This window comes from Pteropus vampyrus, unplaced genomic scaffold (genome assembly GCF_000151845.1).
Source record: "Pteropus vampyrus isolate Shadow unplaced genomic scaffold, Pvam_2.0 Scaffold36, whole genome shotgun sequence".
In the NCBI taxonomy this organism is placed as follows: domain Eukaryota; kingdom Metazoa; phylum Chordata; class Mammalia; order Chiroptera; family Pteropodidae; genus Pteropus; species Pteropus vampyrus.
Window position 1 is genome coordinate 4,579,622 of NW_011888817.1, and position 16,369 is coordinate 4,595,990.

The following is a 16,369-nucleotide window of genomic DNA, read 5'->3' on the forward strand; positions in this document are numbered from 1 at the left end:
GCACAGAAGGACTCGCTCCAAACTCTCTGAACTTCCTTCAGGGGTATTCCCCGAAGCGGCGAAACTCTCAGGAACCCCCATCCCGGGCGGCGCCCCCCACGACGACCTCCCTTCGCTGAGACCCGTGCTGATAAGTGCCTGGACTCCGAGGGCCTCCGGGGCCCGGCCGGAGCTGACTGTCCCCAGCCCCGTGCCAGGCCACGATGCTCATGAGGAAAGTGCCTGGTTTCGTCCCGGCCTCCCCGTGGGGGCTGCGGCTGCCGCAGAAGTTCCTCTTCCTTCTCTTCCTCTCGGGCCTCATCACCCTGTGCTTCGGGGCCCTCTTCCTGCTGCCCAACTCCTCTCGCCTCAAGCGCCTATTCCTAGCCCCCCGGACCCAGCAGCCCGGCCTGGAGGTAGTGGCTGAAGTCGCCGGCCACCCCCTGGTCCGCAAACAGGAGTCGCCCCCGAACCCGGCCCCCGCTGCTCCAGCCCCGGGGGAGGACGACCCCAGCAGTCAAGCTAGTACCCGTCGCAGGAAAGAGTGGCTGCGGCGCACCCACCCCACCGGGCCGCGGGAGGAGGCCACGGCAGCCCGGAGCAGCAGCGTCGCGGTCTTCAGACCCCAAGAGGAGAGCATCCGCTTTAGCTTTGACTTTAACGCGTTCCGGAGCCGCCTCCGTCACCCGGTCCTGGGGACTAGAGCCTATAAGAGCGAGGAGCCCCAGAGCCTCGTTCGAACCCAGCGGGAGAAAATCAAGGAGGTAAGAACTCTCCTCCCCTCCACCCGCGTCGCCCCCGGTCCCTGGTCTATCTGCTCTAGGTCCTCCAGGCAACTCCGCACCCTCCTTTCTCCTCCCATATTGCCCACCTTTACTTCTCTCTGCTTGTTTTCCCACCTCTTTGTTCCGTTAATGATCCCCACCCCCTGACAGATGGTAGCTGAACCACTGGACCAACTTTCCAGTCTAGTCCTCAGCCCAGGTTGGCTCCACTCTTTCACTTTGTGGACTCGCTAGTAAGAGTTTTGTGCTCTGCTTGCACACGGCCAAGGGCCTTAAGTCCTGACTTCCCCCAAACTTCTGTAGGATCTGCTACCTGAAAATTTCAGGATTGGAGTGGTGGGGATTTGGTGTCCTGCAAGTCTCTTATAATCTAACCAGCAACCTACAGACCAGAGGATGTTGTGCATTCTTGCCGTTTCTATTGAGCTTTGGAACAGTTGTACATAATTGCATGTGATGCAGGAAGAAATCAATCAGGCGGTGGTAATGTTAGAGAAGCTGAGGCTATTGGCTTAATGAAGCAGGTCTTGGACTTATTCCCTGTAGGATTGTATCAAGGAGGGGTTTAGAAGGATCACTCTGAGCCAGGATCTTAGTTTAAGAAACCAAAAGCAACCATAGCCTCACCATGGCTTGAGGACTGTTGCCAAGCCGCTGCTGGTACCTAAATATTCTGTTCTGCAATTGTTAGAGCTGCCTGCCTTAGGTTTTTGCCTAGTAATGCAGAGGGGCTGCAATGACACCCCCAAGCCACGAGGGGGCTGTGGGCAAGCAGTGGGCCAGGGTCTCCTCCCTAGAAAGAAGAGAATGCTCCCCTCTCACCTGAACCCAGGAGTAAAGGGCTGCTTCTGTCTCAACTTTTGGTTTGCTGCAAGGGAACCAGCAGGTTTTCCATGATTTCCAGGGGGAGTAGGCAGTGAGGGTCAGGACCTGCCCTGCCAAGACCTACTCAGAGCCAGTGGAGAGCTTAGCTTACCTCTCTCCTTGTTGGGACTGTCTTCCCTCCCAATGCCCACTTCTCCCCCACTTCTTATCTCTGCTGTTATTCAGCCCTTCTAAGCTAAGTAAGCCCTGTTTGGAGACTCTATCTTAACTAGCAATCACTGGACATTTTGTGACATCAAGACAGGACGCCACAAAGATGAGTCCTTGTTTGGTGTGTATGTGCATGCTCTCAATTTCCAAATTCTTGTCAAAATCTCAAAGGTTAATTAAAGGCTGGAACTTGAAGTAGCTAAGAAAGGGGCATCATTTTGGTTAAGAAATTTGTTGAATACTCACCTGAACCACCCACAGCACCCTTGCTCAGAGCCACCTTTCTACTCTTTCTACCCTTTCAGGACTTCCCAGAGAGCAGTAACCCCCAGTTACTTATTACATAAAAACTGCATGGACGCAGTTTTTCATGGAGTGTCCAGAGCTGCCATAGATTTTTCAGAAGGATCCCCGAAAGATTAAGAAATAACTACTGTCCTCTTTAGAAGAGGTGCTTTCTGCATTTGTGTCTTGATATGTGACCTATTTCAGAAAGCCTGGGGTTGGGAGTCCTGGTGGCCTGCCTAGTGGGGACTTGGTTCTGCTCCTTTGTTCAAAGATAGCTTCTCTTGCCGACAGAGGCTGTGGGTATGACTTGCTGCAGCAGCTTGAGGGTTGTGGGAGGTGTGGAGACTCGGCTTTGCAGGTGGGTGTAAAATAACATGATGGACAGACGACAGTGTTCGTTGCCAGATGTCTGGCTCTATCTGGCATCTCTGTGTGCCCCAGTAGTAGCTGGAGGCCTGCTTGCATATACCTGAAGTTGATGTTCAACAAACCCTCTTACTATCTTGAAGACCTTAAGCTCCTCCGAATGGAAGGGGCTGGATTATATACTCTATTATGTTTTGTCCCTTCAGGCATCTTGAGTTTGGACGACCCCACCACCACCCTCCCAGACAATCTGAATAATGTGAGGCAGAGTTTTTGGTTTAGCTGTTAACTCCGAGTTACCTTCCCTGGTGCCCCACCTGACGTAGGATGCATATAACCATTGCTGGAGAACGTCTTTATTTTCCTCTCATTTAAATTTCTATCTGTGCCATGCCCAGGGGTAGATCATTTTAGAAAGGAGCCTGTTTTCATAAAAGGGGCTGTTGCTTTCCTCTCTGGCTTGTTTATTCCCAGACATGGATTGATTAGACCCCAGGAGCAGAGGGAGAGCTAGCTAGCATCAGATAAAAAGGGCTCTGTTCTTATAAGATGAGGTTTTTAAAGTGAAAGTAAACATCAAGAGAGAATCAGAGAGGGTATTAGATGAGAGTGAAGACTGGACACCTAGGCTCTAGATCAACGAAGTATATTTCTACACATTCTAGTTTGAGAGACGGACATGGGCACGAGATCTCTGCTGATAAGATGGGTTGGAGCTGCATGTTCTGGGTGTCCATGCAACAGGAAACACTCTGTCACTGGAACCAACTATTTCTCCTCACTCTGCAGTTTTGGAAACTTAGAGGAGGAAATGTGGTGGAAAGCGTAGACCCAGAGAACATGGGTTTGACAGTTGAGATCAACTGTCAACTCTGACATTGGGTAAGCTTCCTCCTCTCTCTCCTGGACCTCATTTTTCTTTCTGTAAAAAGGGACGAGGGAGGGGAGAATAGGCTGGTCACATACACTCCTGCTTTCAGACCTGGCCTCTAAGGAGGCTAGTCTGCTCAGGGACTCCTTAGCAACTGGGCTTTTCCCAGCTCTGTTTCCATGAAGTCAGGGTCAATGGTGTGTTCTCGTCGTTGATGGTGATGGTGTTCATTGTTGTAACCCTAGCACCTAGTCAAGAATGCACATTCATAGAGTTGATTAAAGTTAACTCTAACACCCATAATGAACTGTAGAAATGGGATTGAACAGTGACAGATCCTTAGTTTGGGATCACGAAGAGTAAGGGGGTTGGCAGGAATGTAAAACCGCTTGCTAGCAGCCTTTCGGATCTGACAATAACATTGGAAATTATTGTTAAAATTATTATAGAGACCTTGGACATAAGTGGGTTTCTTATGGATTCAAGTTCGACAGACTTTTCTCTCTCATGACAAAAGTTGGGAGTATATAGCTTGTCAGGGTTACATCTCAATAAAAGGATTCAAACTCTCCTGGGTCCTACTAGTGATGACTGCTTGCTGATCTGGGGAACCACAGTTGTCCCAGTGAAGGGGGCTTTTGTTAAAGGGAATGGGGCAACCTGGAGACAGTGAGAACATAGTACTGGAGTGGGCTGCCCCTAGCCCATACGAAAAACATGGGTTAAATTCACCCCCATCTCCCTCCCCTCCACCCAGTGCCCTTACACACCACAGTATGTCGCAGTCCCCTAGGAGTCTAACCTGGTTCAAGTCCTAGCCACACCATCAAGTCCGACCTCAGGGGAAAACTCCTAATTATCACTGAGCCTCAGTTTTCATGATAAAATGAAGAAACTTGCATTTAGGGGACTCTCGTCATGCCCTCACCTGTTTACTGTTTTGTTTATGGATCTGCTCAAGCTCCTAGACTAGGGTCTGACACCTGATTGGAGCTCAGATAGTTGAAGGAACGGCTACAGTAAAGATCTATAAACTAGCAGTTAAGGATGCTAGTGGTAGAGGCTGGGCCTGCTCCTAAGGGTACCTGGAATTCTGAGTCTCAGAGTAGGGGGCCACAGCAAGGTTTCGGGGTTTAGCAGCTCCGTGACCTAAGAAGCCTTTTAAAAGTTGCAGTAACTTTCCAAGTGCAAGTCTAACTTGAAGCAAGTAGGGAGAGGGCAGCCATGAGTAAAATCTTTCATGCCTGGAGAGCAGGCATCCGGGGGATGCCTGAGTCGCCCTGGAGTGCTTGCAACTTGGCAGGGAGTGCCCTGGCTCGTGCCTTCCATGCCTGCTGCATTAAGCCTCCAGGGTATTGCTGGTTATGATATGTGACGATGTCTGGATAAGTCATCTTGGCAAATGATCTTTGCTCCCCATCATGGGCTGGTACGTTAGTCATGTGTGGTTTCTCTGTGTATCTGATTTATTGCCTCTAGTGCCAAGGACAGGTAGGGAAATTAAAAGGCTTTATGTTCTTTGTAGCATGTGAATCTGAGCCTGTAAGATGTTCAGGATAATTAATATTAGGAACACCTCGGATTTAAATAGCTTTCCTTTGAAGAGCTCTGTTTAAGTTGCAAATCTGTTGAATAATTTTTCCCCCTTCTGTTCTTCAGTTTCACTCTTGTCCTGCTTTATGATACATTTACCATAAATAGGAAGACTTGTCTATAATAACTGGACAGGTCCTTTGGGAGACCCTTACATCCTAAGCTCAGCCACACATTTCATCCTTCTTCCTTAGAACTGAGTACTGCAGGGAAAGCTTAGAACTTGTCTCCGCTAGGTGTACAACTTAGCACCTGCAGCTTGGGTGGACCTCTACTTTCGTTTTGAGTTGCACCCTCATTTTGGGGAATTAGGTGCAGGCATTCGAGGAGTAATTAATTCTCAGGCCTCACATTCCTAACTCCGCTTTAGTATTAGGTCTAGAAACAACTAGTACAATGACTTTGAAAAGTCAGCTTATTTCACAGCGTAGTTAGCAAGGGGGTAAGAATATAGATTCCCCTGTGGTTTTCAGAGTGACTGATTTACATCCAAGCTCAAGAAATGCCTTTTCTCTAGCTTTCCCCAAAGACTGATCCATTACTCCACCAAAAATAAATATTGTGATATATATCAAGCATACTTTGCTCGAAGGGACTTACATCTTTTCTTTTATTGAAAAAAATAAATAAATCAGGCTTGCAGATTGGAAAGCCCTGTGCAGGGGAGCTGTTTGGTAATCTAGGTGGGCGCCCAGCTTTGCGGTACCACCTCTTGCATGGAAAAGGTGCCTGCCTCTGCATCCTAAGTCAGGTCTGCGCTAAGAGAGGTGGTGGAAGCTATAGGAAATTCCTTCCTTGCCTTGCTTTCCTAGGCCAGGTCGGGAAAACCTTAGCGAAGGAATGATGGACACTGTTTAGGAGAGTAGTTGCTTCAGGTGAATTCGTGGGCATTTATTACATTTCTTTAAAAGAGGGGCAATTCACGGAGCTGGAGTGAGTGCTATGAACCAAGGATTATTATTATTCCAGTTCTGTGCACCTGCAGTCCGAAAAAACCAGGCTCGTTCAAACAATAAACCCTGGCTCTTGATTTCCCATTACCCTGGGGCCAAGGCCTTATGCACAAGTGTTTGCATGATTTGAAGAAAAGAAACAATGGATTTTCTTAGCTCTGTATTCTCATGGCAGATGATAGTAAGAAACAAATTTGAGACTCCCCAAAGAATTCTGAGGACTCAAGGACCTAAGTCTCTCCCCTTTTCTCCTTCACCCCCACTTGGCTCTGGGACTAATTAATAGCTGAAGTGGAATTGTTTTGACTCTCTTAAATGCAGAGATCACTGTGAGCCAAACCTGGTGTCTCTGTCCCCAAAGAGAACAGAAGCCACGGAGACCATAGCGACAGGCTGTGGCCTCAGTGTGGTGGTCCAGTTGTAGGTATTTCCTCCTCTGAGAAAGCTGTTTTCTAAGGTTTGGGTTGAGAGCTCCCCAAACTCTGCAGTCAGAACAGCTCTTACTGCAAAGGAGTCTGAGTATGTCTCTTAACTCTGAATTTTCATTAATCAAAGACCAGGGCAGTTGTCCATCTGTTTTAGTGCAATACCATTAGTGATAACTTTTACAGAAGAAACTTCGGCATACTGATTATTTTCTGCCTTAAGAGATAAGCAGTAGTTAGGCTTTTATCTGGCATGCTCTGGGAGTCAGCTGCTCCACAGGCACCTTCTAGGCAGTTTTCACTAACCAGCAACCATTTTCAGCAGCTGAATAACGGAAGATTTTTCTCCCTTCCACCTCTGCCGCGACTGGCGGTCACCACAAAATCCACTGTGCTATACAGCAGTGTTCTGTAGGGCCTGATGAGGTGTATAGGTTAGACTGCTGGCCTCTCAAGCTCTGTCTCTTGTGTTCTTGTCTCATTTTTTTATAACAGCCCTGTGATGCAGGTACCATCTATTTATTTAAGTATAATTTACATTTAGTAAAATTCACAAATCTTTTATTTTATTAGTTTCAAGTATACAGTACATTGATTAGACATTTATATATTTTATAAAACAATCCCCCTATCTGCTCTTTCTCTCCTCCGGCTCTCTACCTAACCATTACATTACTGCTGACTGCATTCCCTATGCCATGCTCCCCATCCCCGTGACCATCAACTACTAATTTGTACTTCTTTAACCCTTCGCCCCATTCTCTCAGTCCCCCAACCCGCACCCCTCCCCCCCGCCCCGGTCCATCACCGGATTGTCCTCTTATCTGTGAGTCTGTTTTTCATTAGTTTGTTCTTTTTGTTCTCTAGATTCCGCATATAAGTAAAATCATATAGTATTTATCTTTCTCTGACTGACTTATTTCACTCAGCATAGTAACCTCTAGGTCCATCTATATCATTACAAATGGTAGGATTTCATTTTTTTAATGACTGAGTAATATTACATTGTATATGTGAACCATAACTTCTTTTTCCAATCGTCCATTGATGAGCATTTAGGTTGCTTCCATATCTTGGCTATTGTAAATTGCGCTGCCATGAATATTGAGGTGCATAGATCTTTACAAATTTACAAAAAAAGAAGTGTAATTGCTGGGTCAAAAGGTATATCTATTTTTAATGTTTTGAGAAATCTCCGGACTGTTTTCCATAGTGACTGTACCAATTTGCAACCCCACCAACAATGTGTGAGGGTTCCCTTTTCTCTGCATCCTCGCCAACACTTGTCATTCTTTGATTTATCAATGATAGCCATTTTGACAGGTGTCAGTTAATATCTCATTGTGGTTTTAATTTGCATTTCTCTGATGATTAGTGACCTTGAGCATCTTTTCATATGTCTATTGGCCATCTGTATTTCCTCTTTAGAGAAATATCTGTTCAGGTCTTCTGCCCATTTTTTAATTGGATTTTTTGTTTTTTTTGTTGTTGAGTTGTATGAGTTCTTTATATATTTTGGATGTTAACCTCTTATCAGATGTATCATTAGCGAATATCTTCTCCCAATCAGTCAGTTGTCTTTTTGTTTTGTTGATGGTTTCCTTTGCTATACAAAAACTTTTCAGTTTGATTTAGTCCTATTTATTCATTTTTTCGTTTGTTTCCCTTACCCAAGAAGATGTAGCCAAAAAGAAATTACTGTTCCTTCTAGAAGTTTTATGGTTTCGGGTCTTAGATTTAAGTCTTTAATCCATTTTGAGTTTATTCTTGTATGTGGTGTAAGAAAATGGTCCAATTTCTTTCTTTTTTTTTTTTTTTTGCGTGTATCTGTCCAATTTTCCCAACACCCTTTATTGAAGAGGCTGTCTTTCCCCCCATTGTATATTCTTGCCTCCTTTGTCATGTATTAAGTGAGCGTATACATGTGGATTTATTTCTGGGCTCTCTGTTCTGTTCCATTGATCAATGTATCTGTTTTTGTGCCAGTACCATGCTATTTTGATTACCGTAGACTTGTAGTATAGTTTGATATCAGAAATGCACAAATCTTAAATATATAGTTTGCTAAGTTTTAACAAATAACCATATAAACAACTCCCCTATCAAGATATGGAACATTTCCATCACCTCAGAAAGTCCCCTCTGTTCCTTCCCAGTCAATCCTCCATCATCCACCCCCAACCCCTGTTTTGATTTGTCACCAGAGATTAGTTTTACTTGTTCTAGAACTCCAAAATAAATGGAGTACTATGATATATGCCTTTTTGTGCACAGCTTCTTTCATACACGTGGCATGTATCAGTACTTCATTCCTTTTTATCATCGAGATGTATTCTGTTGAATGAACATGTCACAATATGTTTATCCATTCACCTGTTGTTGAACTTCTTGGTTGTTTCCAATATTTGGTTATTATGAATAAATTTATTATGAACGTTTTATGTACAAGTCTTTGTGTAGACATATCTTCCTTTCTTTTGTGTAAATATGTAGGGGTAGAATTGTTGGCTCATAGGGTAGATACATGTTTAACTTTATAAGAAATTGGAAACCCTTTTTCCAAGTAGTTAGACTAGAAATGTGTGAGGGTTCTACATCTTCATCAGCACTTGCTATTGTCCACCTATTTAAGTTTAGCCATTCTATGTGATGTTTAGCAATGCTTTATTTTGGTTTTGTTTCCCTGTTAACGATTGATATTGAATATCTTTTCATTTGTTTATTTGCCATTTCTGTGTCTTTCTTTTATATGTCTGTTAAAATCTTTTGCCATTTTTTTTTGTTGTTAAAACTGGGGAGTTTATCATTTATTGAATTCTAGAAATTCTTTATATGTTTTGGATATAAGTTCTTTATCAGATATATATGTATATATGTGTATGTATGTATGCATATGCTCCCATCCTATGGTTTGTCTTTTCATTTTCTTAATGATGTCATTCAGAGAGCAGAGGTTTTAAATTTTGATGAAGTTCGGTGTATCAACATTTTCTTTTATGGTTATTGGTTTCTATGTGTACTTAAAAAAAAAATCTTTGCCTACACCAAGGTCATGAATATAGTGTCTTTTTAATTCCAGACACTTGATCATTTTAGTTTTTACATTTAGGTCTCTCATCTACTTCAAATTAATTTTTGTATGCAGTGTGATAGGGGTTTGAGTCTCCTTATTTTCCATTTAGATGTCCAGTTGCTTAGCAGTCTTTGTTGAAAAATTTCTTTTCCTCATTGGATTGCTTTGATACCATGTTAAATATATGGACCATATATATGTGGTTGTGTTTCTGCACTCTTCTGTTCTATTGATTTATCTTTATGCCAATTTACACTTTCTTGATGCTGGAGCTTTACAGTAAGCCTTAAAAACAAGTTGTGTGATTCCTCCATCTTTGAACTTCTTTATCAAAATGGATTTGGCTATCATAGGTCCTTTGCATTTCTGCAAATATTTGAGAAAAAGCTTATCAGTTTCTATAAAAAATCCTGCTGGGATTTTGATTGGATTTTCCTTTAATTTACGAATCAAATTGGGGATAATTGATACCTAAACAATATTGGGTCTTTGATCCATGAATGTGTTATCTCTTTCCATTTATTTAGATTTTCTTTAACTTCTCTAAACAATGTTTTGCAGTTTTTAATGTAGAGAGCTTGAATAGTTTTTATTAACTATATCTCTCAATATTTTATATTTTTGTGCTATTGTAAATAGTATTCTTTAAATTGTTATTTTTCAATTGTTTGTTACTAGTACCTAGAAATACAATAGATTTTTTCGTATATTGACTTGTGTCATGTGACTTTATTGAATTAATTTATTAATTTTTAAGGATCTTTTATGCATATAATCACGTTGTCTCTGAGTCAAGACAGTTTTACTTCCTCTCCTATGGTTACGCCTTTTATTTCTTTTTTTCACTTTGTTGCTCTGGCTAGGTCTTCCGGTTCAATGTTAATTAAGAGTAGTGAGAACTGACATCTTTGCCTTGTTCTTAACACCAAGGGAAAAGCATTTTTTTTCACCATTAAGTATGATGTTAGGGGTCAGTTAGGGTTTGGTAGATGCCTTTTATTAGGTTGAGAAAGCCCCCTCTATTCCTAGTTTGCTGAGAGTTTTTATTAGGAATGGAATGGAATTTTGTGAAAAACTTTTTTTCCTGCATCTGTGGAGATACGGGAAATCATCATAGGATTTTCCTCTTTAATTCTGTTAATATGGTAAATCATATTGGTTTTAAAGGAAGGTTAAACCAAACATGCATTTGATTTTCTAACATTTCATTAAGAATTTTTGCATCTGTGTTTATGAAGGATTTTGGTCTATAGTTTTCTTGTAAAGCATTTGATTTTGGGTATAGCATTATGTTGGCCTCATAAAGTAAACTGAAAAGTGTTCTATTCCTGAAAAAGTTTGTGGAACACTATATTATCTCTTAAATGTTTGATAGAATTCACCACTAAAGCCACCTAGGCCTAGAGATTGGTGTGTGTGTGTGTGTGTGTGTGTGTGTGTGTAGTTTTAAATTATTCGATTACTTTAACAGACATAAGGCTATTCAGAATTTCTATTTCTTGTGTTGGTTTCATCAATTTTACTTTCATTATTTCATCCAAGTTGTGGAATTTATTGGATTAACATTGTTTTTACAATTCTCATTTCCCATTTGTAGGATCTATAGTGGTGTTCTCTCTTTCATTCCTGATATTGGTAATTGGTTTCTCTGTGTCATTCTTCAAAATAGTTTATTTAGTAGTTTATCAATTTCACTGATCTTTTCTAAGAACCAACTTTTAATCTTTTTTTGATATCCATTTTTAAATTTTATTGATTTTCACTATTTCCTTTCTTCTTATTTTGGGCTTCATTTACTCTTTCTAATTTTTTTAATCTGGTCTGACAATCTGCCTGTGTGCACTTACCCTTTTCTAGTCTTCATTCTGTTTTGTCATATATTTTGCTCCTACATGTGTTATAAACCTGATAATACATTGGTATTATTTTTGCTGTAAACAGTCCATTTTCTTAAAGAAATTAATAAATTAGAGTCTTATTATTTACCCATTTATAGTGGGTAAATCATTTATAGTGTTCTTCATTCCTCGTTATATGTCTGAAGTTTCTGTGTAGTATCATTTTCCTTTCAGCTTGAAAAACATTTCTTCTAGTGCAGGTCTGCTGGTAACAAATTGCAGCTTTGTTTATCTGAAAATGTCTCTATATTTTGACTTCATTTTAAAAGGGTGTTTTTGCTGTGTGTAGAATTTTAAGTTTACTTTTTTCTTTTTTACATTAAAGACCCATTGTCTTGTAACTTGCGTTGTTTCTGATGAGAGGTTAGAGTATATTCTCTTGCATATAATGTTTTTCTCCTTCCTTTGGATGCCGTTAAGATTTTCTCTTTATATTTAGCTTTCAGTAATTTGACTATGCTGTGCCTAGGTGTGGATATCATCATTTATCCTTCTTTGGGTTTGTTGGGCTTCTTGTGTCGATATCTTTTTTTCATCAAGTTTGGAAAGATTTTGCCCATATTTAAAATTTTTTTTTACCACAATCTATCTCCTTTTCTTTTATAACTCCAGTTATATATAAGTTAGATTGCCTGATATTTTCCTAGAGATCACTGAGTCTCTGTTTATTTTCTTTTCAGTCTTTCTTTCTCTTTGCTTTGGTGTGGATAATTTATATTAACCCATCTTCAAGTTTGTTGAACTTTTCTTCTGTATTGTTCAATCTGTCAGTAAGCCCACCAGTGAATTTTTTACTTCGGGTATTTTTTTACTTCTAGATATGTACTTAATGTGTACTTTTTTAAATTGCTTTTTGCCCTCCAATATTCCCTCTCTGTTCACTCATTGTTTCTATATTTTCCATTAAACTCTAAGGTGTATTTATAATAGTTTTTCAAAAGGTCTTTGTTTGCTATTTTCAACATCTTTGTCATCATTGGGTCTGTCCCTGTTGACCATTTATCTCCTGGTTATGGCTCACATTTTCCTACATGTATCTACTCATTTTTAACAGTAGATGACAAACATTTTTTGAGATTCTAGATTTGTCTGCTTTTAGGCAGTTTTTCTTCCCTTATCTGTTAGGCCGTTGGCTGTGACTGCATTTAGCTGTCAGGATACCTGCCTCTGGCTGCTTTTTTTCTCTAATTTTCCAATTTTGCTATTTTCTAACCTGCAGTTGGCTAGGAAACCATTTAATCTAGCTTGTTAGCATTATACGTAAAGTACAAATAAGCAGATTTTGAGTAGGTCTCTAAAGACTCCTGAATCAAGCACATGAACTCTAATGTACATATTTTAGTATAGTTTATATATTTAAAGATTCTTATTCATTCTTGGCAATTGGTATTGGATGCATGAATAATCTTGTGTTGAAACCATACCCTGAATAGAGACAACAGTTCTCAAAAAGGCTCCTAATTTCTGGTTTATGCCATCTTAAATTATTTGCGCAATTTTTGCTCATCTGCTTTTAGGTGTTAGAAGAAATGTTTCTTGGTATTTGTGATGTTCCAGTAGCCTCCATTAGTGTGACTTTCCTCTTCGGATTTCATAACGTGTCTAATATTTTCTCTGGCTCCTTGCCTTAAGTCTAATGACTACTTTTTAAAACTTGGTTTGTAAATCTCTACATTAAAAAAAAAAAAAAAAAGAGCTGTTTTGTGTAGGCCAAATTGCTGAATTACTGATTAGAAGGAAGCTGAACATACATGGCTGAAGGATTTCCAAGGTGCCTCTGTGAGATCTGGTTTCTTATTTTCCCTCATTCGGGAAAGTTCAAAATGAAATAAATATAATATATTATTGGAAAGGGTACCTTTAATTGCATTTGTCTCACTAGTGCATAATGGGGGTTTGAAAAAAGTTGTAAGTCTCTTATTTAGGATCCTTCTCTCCTATTTTCACTCCTGGAATGAGCTTTTCAGAGGTTAAACCTAAACTTTGCCAAGTAAATGTTGACCTCCTAGGAAGACATTTCAGCACCTTTTTTGTTTTCCTGTACTTGTGTTCTTGACCTAAATCAGCAAATCTTCCTCATTTCCAACTTTCTCAGAAGCCACTCTCCATGTCTGTCACATATCTTAGAGAGTTCTGGCGTAGTCTTGGTTTTTAATTATAAGAATCATGGGAAAAGAAGACGTTAGTTTCTTGCTTTCAGAACTGTACCTTTTGGAGAACAGCGTATCAAATATAATCAATTTTGCTACTTTAGCATATAAGGAAACCCTCTATAGAGACAGGCTCATGTTTTGACAGAAAAACAGAAGCTTAGTCTAGAGACTTCTAGCAGTTTCAGATACACGGCTTCCTGGGTGTATAATATTGTGTAACGGGTAAAGACTTTACACTGATGTCTCTCAAAGGTAGCATTGTGTACTAGCCTCCCTATAATCATGCTAGGAGGTCTATGTCTAATTATCGATTCTTGAGTAGCCAAGAATGGTACCAGAGTGGCGTCAGTCCAGATGGGGCTGATGGAGACAAACAACGTAGACATTTCCTGTGATTAGGCACTGGATTAGATTAAAGCATAATAAGATTCTCTGTGCTGTAAGTAAAGTGCTCTGAAACTTGGCACCAGTGGGAGCAGAATTCCATTTTGTCAGCCATGGAATTTGAAGTCTTCTTGCATGTCAGAAAAAGGGTTTCTGACTCTCTGGCCAGGGAGAATCCCCACGGCTCTGCTTTGGGGGGAGTGGGGCCTATGCTGGGCTGATGCCCATTCCCTCATAAACGGATCAGGTCCATACCTCCTCATATGTGTGGTATTCATAGTAGTGCCCTAGCTTCCCTTTAAGGTTTAGCTGGCCCCCATGACAGCCTGTGGCCTGCAGAGCATGGACTATAATTCCATTTTATAGCCGAGAGAATGAAGACCTTGCAAAAGGCATGACCAGCTCCAGGCTCTGGCAGTTAAATGGTGATGCACTGACTTAAACCACCTCTCCTGACTCTTAGGTTGATGGTCTTTCTATTACATCACCTGAAAGCTCATGGGTGATAATTACAGGAAGTTTTCATTTTGGGATGGAATACAGTAGAAATTGTCATAGTCTTGGTAGGTACTCATCTTGAATCTTTAGAATGGAGAGTCTAACCTTTATTGGAATCTGGAACCCCACGGGACCTTAGTAAATATTGACGCCTGAGTTCCTCCTCCAGAGCATCTGATTTAATTGGTCTGGGGTACAGCTTAAGCGTTGGAATTTTTAAAAACTTCCCAGTTGGTTCTAACGTGCAGGCATGCTTTAGAACTAATCAATGACAGTTTTGTCTTCACATGGCCAAATCTTTCTGGCTAGATTGCCCATTTACCCACATATAGAAGACATTGGGAATTTTAAGTATTTATTAAAACCTAGACCAGGATCGGGTAAGAAAAAAATGAGTTGGGCAAAAGACTCAATTAAAATTGAGTTTTCCAGAGTTAAGAGCATATATGCTATTAACATAATCAAAAGCAGCCATGAATTTATTAAACCAGTAAGAAAAAAATATGACATCACTATCTATTGAACCTCAGTTATACACTGAAGGCTATATGAGCTGAAGGAACAGCAAAGATAAATCTCTGGCTTTAAAAAAAATTTTAGTGTAACATTGTCATGTGTCTGAATCACTTCCCACCACATACAGATGTATAGAGGGAGGGGAGCATTGGTTAGCTGCATAAATATTTGCTGTCCCACCTAAAGCTTTTTTGGGGAAGCAGGTGGGACATAAACTTCTGAAATGAAAATAGTCGCTTGCCCAGAAGTAGATTTCCCAAAAGGCCATGGCCCTCCCTCCTGTGGCTGCCTCTGCCGCTTTCCAGCTACCAGCAGCCTTTTCACATTGTCGCTTGAGTCTTAAAATCAAATAACAGATGCTCAGGAAAAAGGACATGCTGAAGAAGTGGAAGAGCTGAATCTCCTGCTAGGTGTTCAGACTCATGGCAGCAGTGTCATATCATCTCTGCCTTGCCAGGTGCTGCATGTGACTTACCCTGAGAATCACTGTCCTGGGTTGATCAGATCAAATCTATCCAGGCCACTTCTGGCGGAAGCTGCAGGAGGTGAGACTACACTGTAGATTAGTGTGTGTCCTCCCCACAGCTTAGTGACGGTCCCTTTGAGAGCTGTTTCGATGCAAGAAACCTTTGAATTCTCAACCAGTGCCAAGTTGTGATCTTTCTTCAATCTGTTCCAACTATTTCTAGCAAATTCTTTTGGCTGATGTGGCATATAGAACGAGTCTATTCTACCTCAACCTTATTTCATTCCAGCTTCAAGGGGTGTAGGAGCATTAATGGAGAGTCAGACTTCAGAGAAGAAATTTCCTTCTGTTGTTAAATCTTATATTAAAGCATGCTTACTCAGAGGCCTCTGGCTGCAGGAAGCAGTGACGAGGATGGAGTTTGGCAGATGGCTGTAGCTGCGGCTTCTTGGAGGCCTATGTGGGGAGACGATTGTTTATATATTGGTTTTCATTTATGTATTGGTCTTATTTTCATCTTCCTGAGGTACCCAGATGCTGTAGTGATAGATTGGTTGGAAATGACTCATTTGTCAGGGTTCCGTGGGGGATGTGGGTTTCCTTCCCGTGTGCAGTGAAGTCTAAAATGTTTAATTAGATGCTGAGGCATTTCTGCAAGGGTCCATCTCTGCCAGTTCTCCCAGGTTGGAGAGGGTCTGGGGTTTTTCTGGCCCTGACCTTCTCTCCGCTCGTTTTGTCTTAACGCAACCCTCAGTCCTACCTCCTTCTAGCTGCTGTTTAATCACCCCCCCACAGCTCCATCATTTTTGTTCTAGCAACTGCCTTCATGTGACTGCCAGAATTTGCAGAGCTGATTTGTGTTGGAAATCTAGTTGTCAAACAGGTCCAAACCAGACTTTATGAAATAATGTAGTTGAACTGATATGCAGTGAGAGGAATATTAACAACCTGCTGCTTATCTATTTCATTCCAGTTCAGCTTTTCCAGGGAACTTACCTTGTTCTTACCGTGTGCCGGGCAATGCCCTAGATGCCAAGAATGCACAAATGAGGCTTCTGCCCTCAGCAAGCACAACATCTAGTCGGG

At 41.2% G+C, this 16,369-nt stretch overlaps 1 protein-coding gene across 1 annotated transcript in view; it reads left to right on the forward strand.

Annotated features, from left to right (window-relative positions):
• The first annotated feature begins 6 nt into the window (after nucleotides 1-6).
• The window catches only part of MAN1C1 (mannosidase alpha class 1C member 1), a 136,165-nt gene continuing 119,802 nt past the window's right edge, over nucleotides 7-16,369 (forward strand). The window contains exon 1 of the mRNA XM_011357626.1: nucleotides 7-743. Coding sequence (XP_011355928.1) covers nucleotides 204-743 — 540 coding nt within the window. The 5' untranslated portion in view covers nucleotides 7-203. The remainder of the gene's footprint in view (nucleotides 744-16,369) is intronic.